General features: G+C 37.3%; 1 protein-coding gene across 17 annotated transcripts in view; it reads left to right on the top strand.

Moving 5' to 3' along the window:
* Positions 1–17163, top strand: part of NAALADL2 (N-acetylated alpha-linked acidic dipeptidase like 2) — a 441985-nt gene that overhangs the window by 186269 nt on the left and 238553 nt on the right. For 16 of the 17 annotated variants that reach the window (XR_014588273.1, XR_014588274.1, XM_083849054.1 and 13 more), the window contains one exon: positions 12054–12555. Coding sequence is in view for 15 of the 17 variants with exons in the window: in XM_083849051.1 (XP_083705177.1) it covers positions 12054–12555 (502 nt within the window). In the remaining 2 variants the exon portion in view is untranslated. Of the gene's footprint in view, positions 1–679; positions 1245–12053; positions 12556–17163 lie in introns of those variants that run through there. The other variant, XM_083849044.1, reaches the window with a different exon arrangement.

Raw genomic sequence — 17163 nt, 5'->3', positions numbered from 1 at the left:
AAAAACCAGCCTAAATGAAGAGAACACTTCTGCTTTTTTAAATAGCATGGCCTGATCCTCCTTCCATGGAAGCTAATGGGCATCTTTTGACATCACTTTTTTCTGAGCTTGAAATTAGGTCATGTATAAATAAAGCTGATTAAGTTGTTTTATGAGGGGAAACATTTCCACTAGGAAAAAAAAATATTTCATCCAAATGCACATTTTTATTTATAAGAGGAATAATTGACATGTAAAATAAAGCTAGGGATGTTCAGTTTTGAATGACGTTTCTAGGGAAACTAAAAATTAGTTTTCCACTTCTGAAGTTGAAGGAAATATACATAGTGCTGTAGATCTGTTTCCCTGTTTCTACACTTTTTGTTCCTTTAGTGATATTTCATAAGAGAAAGAAAAGCTCAGAAGACCAGGGACCTAATAATAATAACTATAACAATTGATGCGATTTCTCAGAGGCCTTCTGAAAGACTGAAGAAGCATGTGAATAATGATCGGTTACAAATTCATTTATTCTATGAAGTCTTTTCTTCTTCCTTCAAGGAGAAACCTAAGTATTGTGGTGGAAAAGTAGTCAGGCAAGGAGGCTATTGTTCATATTCTGATATATGTATATATTTTTAACATTGTGTAAATATATAGGAATTTGCAGAATTTAATAGGTTATTATATTATTCAGCCTCACTAATAGCAATGTTTCTTACACTGCTACTCAAAGTCACTTACAGATAATATTTTTGGTTTTTGTAAAATTGTATCCTTTGGAAATTGGCTTATTGATTCTCTTTGTTTTGAGGATTGTTTTTTGAGAACATTGGTTTCTTAATGGCTTCTAGCTCTGTACAAACGGTGATTTGAGAACTGGTGATTGAGATGATGTAGAATTAGGCTGGGAATAAAGTCAATAAAAAGCGTTACAGATCTAATGACATTGAAATTCCCTTGAAACTCTCAAGTGTTTTTAAAACATGGTTGTCTCAAGTAGGGAGAGTTTCCATCTGTTCCTGTCACTGGGAAAGCACAGCAGATAAAGCCCAAGCTAGGAAGCAATTAAATGTATTACTGCCAGATGAAGGAAAGCTGAAGTCCCGATTTGTTTTCCTCCTCCTCCTGGCTGAAGGGTTCACTTAATAGGGCTTCTTAAAAAGGAAAAGCTTGCTTGCTCGGGTCTAGATCCAATCTTGTTAAACCTTTGAAGAACTGGTATATTCTCATACGCAAGCCTGCTGAGCTGCTGCAGAGTCCTGGTAGGAATTCTTGTATTTCTGTCTTCTTGCTCCAACTCTGCCGAAGTTACTGAAAGGCTTTTTTTTTTTTTTTTTGAGATGTAGGAGAGCAATAGCAAAGTTGTACAGGAAGTTTGTGTGACGAAGTCTGAGTAGACACAGCCCTTACTTGTTTGTTTATTCTCTACTTTCTCACATAAAGATGCCATGAAGGTTATTTTGTGCACATTTTGGTGACATGTAAACTGAGTCAAAGGCTGCAGCAAATACTAACCACGTAAATGAAATGCTTCACTTATTAGTGGTTCAGGAAGTCTGCATCATTCGTGTGTTTCAAGGGTTACAAGTCAAGCAGTTTTTAGCAAACTGCTAATCTGCTGTGCTTGCTATATAGCTCTAGTTGCTTGCTATCCCATGAGTTTCTGGCAAATGCTCATACAATCTGATTACCACGGTTCACGTGCAAAGGGCGCTGGCCTGGGGACTACCTTGTCACATTAATGGAAGTGAATTTTGTATGCCATGGCTGTTACGTCTCTGTGTTAAGGCTTTTGTTTCTGTTTCCGTTTCTGTCTTTTTTTCGGTGTTTATTTTTTAGGCAGAAATGCCTGCATGGATTTTAAAGGCTGGTTCTACCACAGGTTTGAGGATTTTTATTTTTGCATTTTTGCGTAGTGGTGTTATTTTTAATAAGAAACAGATGTATCAGCAGTAGAGAAAAAGAGAGAAATTGCATAATCTGTGTTCCTGTTGAACCCTGTAGCACTGGTTGCATGCTTGATGAGTTCAGTATAAGGACCAGGAGCCTCGGCGTGCTCGTGGCAGCGGTCCCGCTGTGAGTGGGAGGTGGGACCGCGCGCACCCCAGAGGGCCCTGCCAGCCAACGTTTCTATGATTCCGGGACTCCTGTCAACTTTTCCACATAACTTTCCAGAATTAAGAGAATTGGTGTAAATGATGCATCATCCCATCTTTTTAAGAAGCTGTAACATGTTCTATTGTGAAATGAATGTTCTGTTTTTTTTTTGTTTTGTTTTTCTGAACACAGAGAAGGTAGGACTTATTCTACTCTCATTGCTGTCATTGGAAATTTTTTGGATTAATATTGCTATCCAAAGGAAATTCAAGAGCAGAACTAATTGTACATGTTAGCTGATACGCAAAGTATTCTTAGTGACTGGTTATTCACTGCTGCTCTTCTGTGGCTTTTGCTGTTTGAGGATTCTGGTATCGGCAATTTGTCATTTTTTGATTCACGCTGCTTTGTTGGAATGAAATGTTGTATGAGAACATGTTCCTGAACATGGGTATCCAGCAACTTCTCAAAGACCATCAGCACACATTTAACTGATGGTGTAAAGCTGCACTAGTGCAAACCATTGGTCCTTCTGCTCACGCACAATTCTTGGGATTTAGGTGGCAAATGCTATAACACCTGTTAGCATCAGGGTCTGTTATACAGTTTATTGCTTACTTTAACTCAGTATACTAAGGTATATGCTTCTAGAATATTTCTTTCATCTTTGTTCTTGTCTTACTTCACACTTTGCTTATCTTCAGTTGTTAATGTCTTTAATTGAAAAACAAATATTACTGTGTAAACAGCTTAAGGGTTAATAGGCACAAAATGTGGCCTACCCTAAAAGATCAAGAAGGTTTTTCAAAACCTTTTCCTCTAAAGGAGATGATATGTTTATTTTACATTGTGAAGTATTTATTATGCTCTCTTGAAGGCTTCTCTGTTTGTGATAAAGCACTGTGTTTACTTTTTAAGAAAATATGACTTTAAGTTCGTTAGAGCAGACTCACAGTATTAATAAGAACTGCTCAGAGTTCGGTCTAGTAGCAGTCTGATAAATTTTGCATGTACAAAAGTTGATCTGTCAACTTGTAGGTGTCAAAAGTGACTATAGCAGTCAGAAACGGACAACTGAGAATTGAGGTATTTAGGATAATGGGCTTCTCTAATTAATTCAGTGTAATACCCTCATCTTCATCCATCTCAGCAAGGCTGAAAAATGTGCGTAATGATGACTGGGAGTCCATCAAATAGAGGCCAAAGACAAAATAGTGAACAAACCGAATACCCTGGAGGCAGCTGTCTCTCTTCTCCAAGGGCTGTGGTCATAGCTGGGTGGAGCTTGGCAGAGAAGAGCATCAGATCCAGCTGCTTTCCGTGAGTTAATTCTGGAAGGGCTAACACCAAAGTACAAAATTCACCTGTGAAGGTACTGCAAGCATAGATACTCCTGATGTGTAGAGCTTTACATACAGATTCACTTCATCATAGGTCTTAAATGTGTTTGCAAAATGAATGATCCTTAGCTAAGTGAACAAGGAAGTTTTTAGTGTATGATGTTTCCACACTGAACTCACCACTGGCTGGTATGTAAGGGCTGTGTCAAAACTGTGGCAGAACTGCCTAACAGGTGTGGGTGCAGACAGAAGCATAAGGAAGGAATGCTTGATTCGATTTTTTTGTTCCCAGGGATCCATTGAGGATTTCTCTGTTGACCTGAACTAATGCATCTTGGGTTTTGCTTTAAAGAGAAATCATAAACTCATTTCAGCATGTAGACATTGGCGCGTTCAGGATGCTGAATGTCACACCATGTTGACTATGTGTGAAATAACATGTTGTGATAAATTCACAGGAATTGTACACCATGCAAAATTACACCTCCAGGCAGACTCAAATGACCAAACTCTGACATTTCTCAAACTTGACAGCTTATTTCAGCGGAGATTTAGAGGAAGAAAAAAAAAAGTCAAAGGACACCAAACATATTACCACTCCACTCTTTCCCTGTAGCTATAGTGACACTAAATCTTCTAATATTGCATGATATGGCAAATTAAGGTTTCCTTCTTGAGGTCCTACAAACGAGTAATGGCTCGAAGGGTTCATGCATGGCCACGATATGCAGAAACCACTTGGCATTGTGTGTCGTGCACCGGGTCGCTGCAGCTGGATGGCTTCAGCAAATGTCGTCCTGCCTTGCCAGGAGCAGGATCAGGCCCATAACAGGTGAATAGCTTGATTGCCTTCTGACGTGTTTGTGGAGTGTCAGTGTGCCTCGGCATGTGTATATGGGTATTTAAATGTGCTTTCATAAATACGTTCCCGTCTTGGTTTGCAGAAGCAGTTGCCGTGGCAACCTTACTCCGTGTACTTGAGCTTTAACATTCGTGAGTTCACCCAGAAAATAAATTTGGCGTGATTGTGAAGTAAACTTGCTTATTTTCTGAATTCTTTGGATACAGATTGTTCAAAAACGCAGAAAATTATGGTGCTGCCTTGCTGTGTTTTCTGCTATAAACCATGCACAGAATCATTAAAGCTGTCATTCATCAAAATATAGAAAAATTCCAATAACGCTAAATTGTAAACGTTGCCATCTTCAGCTCTGTAATATATTATTTCTAAGGGCTCCATGGCATTGTTGAAATTGATAAAGCTCAATAAAAGCCCACTGAGCGAGAAATGGAAAAAATTATATAAAATACACTCTGAAATAAGCTTTTATTTCTTTAAGTACTGACCTATCTTTCTACAGCAAGTTAGAAGATCATAGGATGGTGACAATAGAAACATTTTTTTGTGTATCAGCCTTTTAAATATTTCATTTTCAATATGATTTATCCAAAAAACTACTTTTAACATGAGACATTGGGGCTTCATATGTCATGTATCTTTCTGATTTGCTGGTGAAATCTTACTGGTAAGATTTGCATACGAATAGGATTTACTTACTAATTAACTTACAAAGATTTGCTTACTAACAGGAAGATCATAGAACCTAGATAAGATTATGATATATCTGCTGTGACCAGGTAGATTTGTGAAATTCATCCTAAGCTCTGAGTGCCAGCCTACATAATCTAGTTTTGTGTTGTATCACCAGGAGTAACAGGGATTTTCTAGATGGGCTCTGTTCTGCACTCCTCCGAACCACTGTCGATTCTGGTTTTACTTTCTGGTCTTTGAAAGTACTCACCATCTTCAGCTGGAGCCTTAGCTCTTATATGGGAACAAGTATAGGAGATCAGTGACACATGCAGGTTTAATAGAGAGAGCCTCTGTCTGGAGAGTTGTTTTTTAAAACAGATTTTTGAATGTTGTACATTGGGGCGATGGATCCCTTCAGGTGATAGACTGAAGTTGTAGAGCTGAATCATGTCCACCTCTTATCTTTAGACTAGGTTAAGGGCACAAAATCTTGCATCCCAGCTGCTTAGGGGTCATCTTTTGTGGTTCTTCCCCCTCAAAGAATGTGTTAATATTTTCATTACTAGACTTCAGCAATGACAGCTTAAAACCAGGAATTCAGACTGTGTTGTTTATGATGTTGTAGCTTGTCTATAAAAGTGACTATTTTTTTCTTGTTAGCCAAGTTTTCTTAAAGTGTAATAGTCTGCAAGTGTACAGTTTTCAGATTGTTAAAGTTAAAATTACTAAGTTATTGTTAAGAAAAAAAAAAGAAGTTAAATATGATTGACTGTAATTAGACCAAAAAGTGTTTGGGGAAAAAAAAATTGAAGTGAAATGTGCCCAAGCAAGTGACTGGCAAAATTAAGAAAAAGAAAAAATAATCTATAGCACAAATTAGTCATATAAAATTAACTTTCCTAAGAAGTGCTATGGCCTCTTATTGCAGCTATTGCTGTCAGCATTTTCAAGTTAAACACCATTTACAATAATTCTATTTCACACAAAATTCAACTGTAAGCCTAAATGCAAATACCCCAATAATAGTTCTTTGTCTTTGTAAAGCTTTGTGTTATTTTTTTTTCTTTTAAAGGCAATTATTATGTATTGGGAAATGCGATGCAAAATGTATTATTGATAAAACCTTGAATCTGAAAAACATGTGCTGTGCAGGGAAACTGAATATTAGGTTAGAATATAGGCAGTTTGTATGAGGGGGAATAGTGTTCACAGAAGTGTTTTGAGTGGGTTGCATCTTCTTCAGGAAGAGGAGGTTGCTGCTAACACCCCGATCCCACTGAGGGTGAGGGGCAAGAGGTGTTCAGCTGGTGGCTTCTCCCTGGACCCACTGGTGGCTGCATTTAAACCGAATTATGGCAAGGACTGGCTGAAACACAGACTTGATTTCTTCTTTCGTGGGCAACATTTTCTTGCTGCTATGCCCCTTCCAAATATATTTTGTTTGTTGTAACTGCACAATGTCTTCATGTTCCCGAAACGCTAAGCAGGGACAAGAACTACAGCACTTTTTTTCAGAGGACCCCTTGGTGTGAGGCGAGCTTTTCCCACCCCGGGGCAGCAGCTCCAGCAGCGGGCAGAGCTCTGTGTCCGCGGCACCTTAGCAGGGCTGGGGTTGCTGCAGGTGAACACCCCGAAAACTGAGCCAGAACCTACCAGAAACAGAGGGGAAAGCCGTTCTGAAAATGGAAGCCGAGTGAAGGCACCAGCATGTATGACAAGAAGTGCACAGACTCTGTAACTGAGCCATTTATACTGATCTGGTTAAGCTGAAGTTTTAATAAACCTCCTAGGTAGGCTCTGCGTATTTCACGGATGCTGTTAGTTCCTGTAAGATCAGTAAATATTTCCGAGTTTTGTTTCACCAGATACGTGTTTAAAAACTAGACATGTCAGAGTAGAAAAGATCTATGTTAGTAATACATGCCCAGCATATTGGAGGCCACACATCCTCAGCTGCCTCTGCTTTAGCTTCGTGATGCTGGGCCAGGAGGAGCTTCCTGGCAATTCTTCTTTCACCAAGCCCCAGGACTTCAGAGGCTCTGAAAAGGCAGCAGACAGACAAATGGGTTTTTGTCATTTGTTTTTTATACAGTTGTGCAGAGTGACAAAGAACTTAATTTTCCTCCTGTAACTAAACTGGTTGCCAAGCATGTATCCCAAATATGAGGAAAGGAAAAATCATTACCGCAGAAAATTACAGAAGAGATGATGGAAGTATCATATTTTTTTGGTATTACAGTGTAGTGTAATGTTGCTGTTGACAAGGGCATCATAATCTCTTCTGCAAACAACTTTTTTTTTTTTTCAGGGACTTATCACTGGAGAAATGTGTCTGGGCCTGAAACTTGTCATAGTCTCATTTAACAAAGTACTAAATTGTTGTCAAATACATTTGATAGACTTGTAGGTGTTGTGGGTGTTGATTTCTGGAACAAACACAGCTATTTGCCCTTCCAACAGATGATGATCTATCTGTTTTGGGGGTTTAACACTCTGTATAGGGAATACTGAGAAGACTTTTAAAATGATAGAGAATCATTAAAATTGAGATTCACTAACAACCCCAGATTTTTCTTTCTGTGACTATACAGAAAAGTCACAGCTCATTTGGTACATTTTGTGGGTAAAAGTTGCCTTTTCGGTAACGAATGCTAAATGGCCCAAGAAGGCGTTCTCATGTTAACACTTGCCACTCTGCCTGCTGTGAATGAGCCTGCTAATTGTCTCAGCTATCTGTAAGCTGACAACTACAGCACCACGACAAAGCTAGGGGAATTTACCATAATATATTCATATTGGTCTTTGTTGGTTTCATAAAACATTCGTATAAGCTGATCTTTCTGTTGTGGAGGTATTAGAGGTGGTGGTACAGATGCAACACCTTTCATGTAGTCCCTGTTAGATAGTTTTCAAAGGCTTCATTGATAAGGGATTCAAGCAGGAAAGACATCACAAGAGGTTTCTGATGGTTTCATAACAAGATGTACCTATCAGGTAGGATATAAATGTGTTATTTTAAGATCAAAGGCATGCAGATAGCTTTGAAATGGACTTGCTAAGGCAATAATGATCTGTTATTGATCTGTTAAGGTTGACTCTCTTGATTTCATGCATATACCTAATTGAAAGGATATTTAATATGATTAATACTTCACTACAAACATTTTACCCACAAATAAGTGGAAGTATAGAAATAGACATCAGCTTTATTGGTCATCAGCTTTGCTATGTCCAGTGTTCCACAATTTACAATCCCCTTTGCTGTCCCTACAAAACAGCTTTCAAGCTTGCTTGGTGCACATTCAGACTTCTGGCATTTTGCAATTGCTCTTTTATCTTACAATAAAACATGTATTTAACAACAATTAAATGTTGAAACAGCTTGCTGGCAGATGGGTTGGATTTTCTGTCTCCTGAAGTTCTCAAAAGTATCTTTCAAAAATATGTTCTTTTTATGGTCTGTGTTATTGGGAAGACTGAGCTAGAGTATCAGAATGGCTTTTCATGACTTTACAGTTTATCCATCGTTCTATTGTCTTTTATGTTGTTATTCTCTGTGTAATGTTTTCTTTATCTTTCAAATTCTTACCTAAGATTACATTTAATACATAATCTTTAAGTCATGGTACCTCCTTAACCAGCCAAGTAGTAAATAGGACTGTTAATATAAAAAGAAAGTATGTATTATTCAGAATCAGGAGACCACTTTCTAAAATAACTGTTGGCAGAGCTAAATACATTATGGGCCCTAATCTCAGTTTTTCTGGGTAAGTTGTGTCTTCACACTCAAATGATGAAGTTGGCAATATTACTAGAAAAATGAAGACATTAACTGCAGCTTGCCTTCTTCGTGTTCCTTAACTAACTCAGATACATTTCTAAGCAGATCCATTACACCAAAGACTGGTCTCAAATACAAAACTGAATTGAATTATTATTTCTTTTAGTTCATTTAGCTTTTTTTTTTCTGAAGTTTTGTAACTGATTTTGGTGCTTTATGTGAATATTGAATTGCTGAGATTAACTACGCTGTGGTTACTACTTGTCTGCATTAACTGCCATTAAAGAAATTTCATAGGAATGCTTATTATGTGCTTATGCGTAGAGATTTAAATAACCTTTATTAACGCACTTCATTGAACAATAACATATGTTTTTAAAATGTCATAAATGCAGAGAAATCTTAAGTACCACTGAAACGCAATGGTCATTTATAAACTCAGCAAGATCATTTGCCATGCAACTGCATCTTAAAGCTGCCTTTCTACGGGTAATACCGTAGTTACCTGAAAAGAGATTGTTCATTTGACTAAAGCCTTGTGTTAAATGACTGTAGGAATTCTAGAGTCAAAATTATATAGTAATGATTTTTGAAGGACAAACCACTCTTCCAATTATTTTCTAATAAAAAGCAGTATGAAATGGAGTTGGAAAGATGTGGTTGTTGGGCAGTTGTTATCCGATAGTGGCCTCTGTCATTCACGGTTTGCAAGTTAATCCCTTCACCAGCAAAGAAGAAGACAGAACAAAAGGACAGATAAATAGTTTCAAGATTGGTTAGCCCAGTTTTCCAAAGATGTTTTTGGGGAAGAAGTTGACCTGTTGAATTGCAGAGCTGCAGTTCAGAGAGACCTTCCCAAACCTGAAGGTTGAGCAAATGGAAGCCCCCAAAAGTTCAGCCAGACCAGCAGGGTTGTGGAGCAGGGCCATCACAACCTGTTGATCAGTGCAGGTGGGCACCTCACCGAGCAGCAGATAGTGGTGAAGGACCTGGGCATTACAGGAGGCATCTAACTGGGGACACGAGGCAAGCGCTGCACTTATGAACAAGTCAGGTAGCCCACAGGCTACCAGGGTTATGTCTCAGTAGATCTAGGACAGCTCTGGCTCTCCTGTACTCTGAGGCCAGAACTGAAATATTGCATCCAGTTTTGGATTCTTCAATTCTGGAAAGATATTGAGAAACTGAGGCAAGTCAAACATCTGATTTGAGCCTTGTTTCTTCTGCTGAAAAAGGGAATCTGATAGCAGCAATAAATCCCACTTTGAGTGAGATACTGGACGAGATAATCTCCAAAGGTTCCTTGGAACTAATGTTTTTATGAATATATGATTCTATTCACCTGAAAGAATTAAGCATGTATTATTTTATACTACTCTAGCTATATATATATTTTTTTCCATTTTGTTCTCTGATCCACAAAGCAATGAAGCATACGCATAATTTTAAGCATGCATCATGGCAAGATGCACAAAAGTACCTCAGAACTGCAGCACTTAAGTGATTGCTAAATTGACCAGAATCTTTAAAGATCTGAACTATCTACATATTTTCAGGCAAGATATTTTTGATCACAATTTTTTGATCCTTAAGGACACTAACATGATTTTAAAAGGTTCCCCGTGGGTTTTCCAGCAACACTTGGATAACATTCAAGGCCATGGATTCGAATGTGCTTGAAATTATGCAATGTGCTTTAACTTTTTGCACAAAGTTTCACTTCAAACACCCTGCTACACCAAGGGCAAAATAAAAGCTTTGCAGATGTAAGCCATTTGTTGATTCAACTAGAAGTTAGATACAAACATTTTTTTTATTATTGTTATTATTTAAATAAGCGATATGGCTTAATTACACAGATTCGGATGCTTTAGTTCAGCTCACTCTAAACTCTTCCTTCCACTGTGTGTAGAAGGACTTGGATTGCAGGTAGAGAATTGATTTGCAGAGTGTATACAATAGCTACACTGGAAAAACATACCTCAACTAGATGCTCTCTTGGCTGTTGCTGGACTGCCTGACAGTTATAGATAGGGGATATTTATATGGCTGCACAAGGGTCTGTAAATTGTAGAGAGCAAGGTAGTCTTTCAGTGGACAATAAGCTGTTTCATTTTATCGGTGTTTTCTAATGGTTTGTTCTCTTCAAAGAGCTGCACAAAAGCTAAATTCTACTTTGGTGTTGAGTAGCTTAATCTATTATGTGGCCTCAATAATGTTATCTGGAGGTAAGTCTTAGAGAAAGAAAATGCCTTAAAATGTAAAAATGGATGGATAATGTGGTGTTGTAGATATCATTTGATATCTATCACTGTGAGAAGTTTAATATCTTAATCTTCATTTTATTCTAATTGATGAGTCTGCCTGATGTTTGAAAAGGCCTAAATTACAGATGCTTGTGTGAATAGCTATTGTCAAAGTATGGAGGAAAATGGCACCCTATTGTTGCAGTCCGTTGAAAACAATTTGTTGAAAATTGACTTTGAATGTTTGCACTGGAGGTCAGAGTTCCCTTTAGAGGGTTCATACTTCCATAGAAATATTTAGAAGTACCACAGATAGTGCCTTGCTATTAAAGGAATGATTTTGATATAAATGCGTACCTGCCAGTGGTTTTGATTCATTAAAATGGGAAAAAATAAGTGGAGCAAAACAGCTGGGACAATTTCTAAGTAAATTCATCAGTCATTCAGGAGCTATGCATTTAAAATAGCTATAAATAATAGAATGTTCCATCTAAAAGGAAGTCTTTTATTGATGTGTAAGTACAGTGTCACCCTGAAATTTCTTTTTTAACTTAGTGTTTCCATGTGTTTAGAATCAGATCAGGCAAATTAGTTATTTTTATTTTTTCAACTTTATTTTAACTGCATTATTTTGGATGGTGTGTGCAATGAAATTGATACACGCAGTTAAGCTTTAAAAATGACTTTCAGGTGATAAATAATTGTTTTCAAAACCGTGCGTTCACTCAAATTTTTATTACTATCTTGGAGATTGGAGACTGACAAAATAATGGGCTAACTTTTTTTGTTTGCTACTGGTACTTGTCAATTCCCTTTCCTCATATCCTCGCAATGTATTATATCCCTTTAAATATCTTATTTCCTCACTGATGATTGTGTGACTACTGATCCTACAAAGGTTAATAGGTGGATGGAAATGGGCAGAGTGAAACTGAGAACTCAGTTTTTGCTTTTTAATATGTATTTTCAGTTCTCCAAGGTTTTCAAAGGAGACATAATAAATTGTTTACATGGACATAATGAAACAAATGCTTAAGTTTTTGTGTTTGTTTGTTTTTAATCTATTTTAATAGATAAAAAGATGGCCTATCACAAAGTGAATGCAGACCAGAGAGCACAGGGGCACTCTCCATACCTTGACAACGATGACCTCCAGGCCACAGCACTGGAACTGGAATGGGACATGGAAAAAGAGCTGGAGGAGCCTGGCTTTGACCATTTCCGACTGGATGGTGCAGTCCAGCATCATCTGGGAAACTCACAGAGCCCTGACCTTGATCTTGAGCCCATCCAGCCATCAGCTTCTCCTAAAGGAAGATTCCAGCGACTTCAGGAAGACCCTGACTACATCTCACATTACACAAGACAGGCACCAAAGAATAACCGCTGCAACTTTTTTCAGATACTGAAAGTATTTTGCACTGCTTTGATTGTATTTATTTTTGGAATTGTGATAGGATATTATTCAGGCAAGAAATGTCCTTCTCCCCCAGCATCTCCAGAACCAAATAACCCTCATATCTACCGTGAAATCCTCAAGGAAATCAAAGCGGAAAATATTCAACAGATTTACAGGTATGTACCTTAACATTTTTTCTCTAAATGCCTTCAGGTGCTAATGTTAAGATTTGCTCTGATTTGTTTCACTTACAAACCTTGAATTTTTCTACATGTGTTCGGTAGTCTCATGATACTTGGGAAACTTTCAGTTATGTATGGGGAGGTGAGAATGAAACTCAAATGATTTTTATAGCGGTGTGGATTTGTATTAGTTGTGCTGTTATGGAAATATTCTTATTTCAAGAGGATGATCATTTTTGCTCCAAAATGTTATGTTGCTAAATATATTAATAGTATCTTTAATGTACAGGAATTGAAAAATGCGGACTATGCAAAGTGAATATAAATATGGAAGGTACCAGCTTTCCTAGATCTTGTCAATCGTCAAATAATGTTGAAAAGCAAGGTTATAGATTGTGACTTGTAATATTTGGTGCTTTAAGAAATTTCCATTTAATCTCTGGCAAATACGTGAATCCTTGCTTTTGTTTTTCAGTGTGAATCCTTGCCTTTGTTTTTCAGTCTATAAGGGGGAATTAAACCTTTACTCTGCCTGTGTTTAGAGGTAAAATTGAAGTCTGAACTGTGAAAGATTGTTGTTTTTAGAACACAGGCAGATAACTCCTTCTCCCAAATTGTTTAAAATAATTACTGAATTGAAAACGCAATGTTTTAATCCATAGTACCTATTTTATGGATGTGGATCTGAAGTGTTATAAAATGTCTACTAAAACCCTTAGCTGGGTTTTATCTTATTTTTTTTCTTCCATACAGAACCTTTCCACTGATTTGAAAGTTTATAAAACACTTCGGTATGAGAGTACACTTTTCTTTAGCAGTGAATGGGGATAAAACTAGATTCTCCTGTTTTCCTGCCAACTTTTCAAAGTATATGAAGGAGGAGTTCAGCTTATTTCTGGCTTTACAAAGTGACCCAGAGGCAGTGAAAGTTCCTTTTTCATGGTAAAGGAAATGCATTGCAGATATTTTTGATCAGTATCCGTTCAGAAGTGGCAGAATTTATATACTCAAGATTAGGAAGGATTGCTGTAAAGGATATCCGAAAAGTTGGTCTGGATATTTCAGAAGTAAATTGAAAGTAACCAGTGAAGTATTCTAATACAATTTGTTGCTTTTATTTTTGATAAACCTGATCTGAAATCCTTGGAAGTGGTCAGTACCATGTTTTGAGACAGCACTGTTACTAAATACAAGTTAAAGAACAAAAAACGTGTAAAGGACTTTGTCAGTTTTCATGCGCTGATCTGACTCTATGGATCCAATTATTTTCATAATGAGAAACTTTATAAAGTGACAAGCAATGGTTATTTTGGATGATAAAAATTTAACCTTCTCTGCTCGGAAAGGAAAGTAGATCGAAGTCTGTCATAAAGCTTAGTCATGAACAAACTGTTTAAATAAACTGGATTCTGCTGATTGAGTATTACGTGAAGATTACAGAGAAGTCTGTTAGTCTTGGAATAGTATTCCAATACTTTGGTTTTGATTGGGAATAACTTACCATTTTATTATTTTGAGAAGTGATTTAAAAACATTCTGTTGTTTCATCTCTTTTCAAATTATTTTGGCTAGGGATTGGGATGTTAATAAGAATCTCAATTTATATGAGTTATATAAATACTTTGCATCTTACAAAACTTACATAGTTGCCAACATTTAATTAACGTAGTTTGTAGAACTTGGTTATTTTTTTCAACATAATAGCATGATTTCTGCAAATGTAATCAAGGATTATAATTAATTTCATTACTTATCAGTTCTATGTATAAGTATATAATCAATGTGTTTAGTATACTGTATTACCCACAAGATTTTTCTTCACCCAGCATTTTGATCTGAAAAAGGTTTTATTGCATGTTCTGTTAAGCTGCTTTCCCTCAACATCTGTTTGGCTAGAGTCAGAGCTGTTGCAATGAAACCTGCATATATGTAGCCCCAAAAATACAGAACCTGCAACATATGTTTCTTGAGGGGGAAAAAAAAAACCTGACAAAATCAATATATGTTATTGTAAAACTTCTTTCAAAGTAATATAGTTTGAATTACTAGGAATAAGTGGCAGCTGCTTAGCTTGCAATTTCTAAACGTTACTGAGAATGACATTAATTTAATTTTCTTAGCTTACTACTTAGATCAGACTCAATAAAGCTAAGAGATTTTGCTAACAGTTCTGAGAAAGGACTGGGAAGAAAAATGCGTAAAAGACACAGCTGTACCAGTCCTATTACCCAAGTAGACATCACCTTAATGTGCTTAGAAGTCTGGAGTGGGAACTTTCTGTTGAGAAGAACTCTGCTGCAGTAAGATGATGTTTTGAGTATTGGGCTGTAAAAGGCTCTAGGCTATAAAAGAAGTTGCTGAATTGCACCCAGGGACTTTTGTTGATTTTGCTGGGATTTGGACTGGATTCTGTGCAAGTTGAATGGAGGATCCCATAAGGTGACAGTAGTTTGTCTACAAAGTTTGATGAAATGGGAGGTACAGGCATTCCTGCCATCTCCCTTTTTGGCTCTTTGTGAGAGCTCATTTGCTGCTCTTTTGTCAGTCCCACCAGCCATTTTTTCCTGCCTTACTTTCAGGAAAAGACAAGGGAAAAAATGAGACAATGTTAATGCGCTGGTCTGGAGTTAGAGGGAAGATCATCACTAACTTCAACATCGCTCTCATTAACCAGCAAGATTTTGCTCATTAGAGGGAAGATTGTCACTAATTTCAATGAGCTCTCATTAACAACCAAGTTTTTGTTCACCATAGATGCTGTGAAGCATTTATCTTTAAGAATGGCAAACATTTGAATTTTGTGCAAATTGAACTTCGGTGGGTTGTCAGTTAAGGTTTGAGTTGAGTATTATTAACAAACTAAGGGGACGAGACAATGAAAGCACAAAAAGTAGCATGAATACAGTCTCTCCAAAGACCCCTAGTATTATAATAACTACTGACATCTTTTTCTTAAAGAAAATACATTGTTTAACCCTTTTAACAGTACAAAGTACTTCAATAGGGGAAATAAAAAGATAGTATTTTTATTCTGAATGAAATCATTTCAATGGTGTTGCTCCAAAGACAGATAAAAATGGGACAAAATCTTAACTTTCTTGGGAAATACAGGGCTACCATATTTATTTTATTAGAAGTTGTATTTTTTTGGTTTGATTTCTGTAAATTAACTCAATATAAAAAGATTCATGTTGAATTGTAAGTGTAAAGAAAAGTGCACAATTGTGTTGTTGTCAATTATAATTCTACTTATGCCTTACTTATCAGATTAGTTAATTCTCAAACATTTTAAAAATTCTCATAGCCTTATGCTGCTTTAATGTGCTGTTCCTTTTGACAGTAAAAGGTCTTAGTTACTATCAGTTTTGCAGTCATGCTATTGCAAAAAATGGATATGTTTCTCCATGATTAAGAACAGGGGCCTATAGACAGAAGACTTTTTTGCTCTTCTCTTCATCCAGTCCATCAGGCTACTCTTACATTTCAGCTCTGTTTCATTCTATATATCCTCACTCAAATGCTTTCTTCACTACGATTTTTTCTCCCTCGAGCAATAGGGAGGTTTAAATCCCTTCGTAATGCATCTAGTTATAGCTAACTGTCCTTTGGAGACATATCTGTTCCTTCTTCCAGCTGGTAATATCACCTGCGGAATCTCACAAATCCATCTCTGGCAAGAATTGATTTGTCACCGGTGTCTGGTGCTATCCATAACTTCAGCTTAATTCTTCAAAGGGCTGCAGGAAAGTAGACAGCAGCAGCTCTCCTACACGGTCATTGCCAAAGAAACAAAAGTTTGCTATGCAGTGAGAAGAGGAGTTTATCTGAAAGCGAGGTGGGAAACTTCTTTCCACACCCAAGTGTTTGTTTTCCCTCAGTAGTTATATTCAGTGCTGTTAAAACCTTGGAACATCGAGCCTTTTTATTGCATGCAGTCTGTGAAACACCTGGGAAGCAGAGACCAGAACTTCTCAGAAAAGTTGGATTGTCGATATTTGGACATGAATTAAATTTCCAAGCTGCTTCTTGGAAAAACTGAATTTGCTGTTCCAGGGATGAGAAATCACACCAGGAACAGACCATCACCTTGTAAAGGGAAGGGTACAAGGAGAGAAAGGAGAAATAACATCTTGTGCTCAGGGGCTCCAGTGGCTGCTTCCCTTAGTGAAGGCCAATTCCATCCCCACTGTTAATTAATAGCTACGTGCTGATGTATTCATGGGTAAATAACAGACCTAGACCACTGCTTGCTTTACCTGGGATTTGCTGTTTTTGCTGCTTTCTGTCCACCGTATGCAAGCAAATTCTCTGACTTTTGTCATGCCAGCAATTGAGAAATGTATTGCAAAAAGCAAGTCCATGGGAACTTGTCCTGTTCGTGTCTGTGTATCAGTCTTGGATATTTATTGTATTGTTAGGCTGAATCTGAAGTCCTCCCTACTGCATCTTTAGAAATTGATATTGCCACATTCCTGGGTAACCAGGAGCTCAGTGAACTCCGGATTTATGTCCTTCCCACAGTTTGTGTAATCACTTGGGATTCTCTTTATTCACATAATTTTCGACGTGTATTTATAAGTACAAAGACCTTTTTGAAAGGAG

The sequence above is a fragment of the Anser anser genome, assembly GCF_964211835.1.
Source record: "Anser anser genome assembly, chromosome: 9".
Classification (NCBI taxonomy): domain Eukaryota; kingdom Metazoa; phylum Chordata; class Aves; order Anseriformes; family Anatidae; genus Anser; species Anser anser.
The sequence above is the reverse complement of the archived record's forward strand: the minus strand, read 5'-3'. Positions and strand labels throughout refer to the sequence as shown.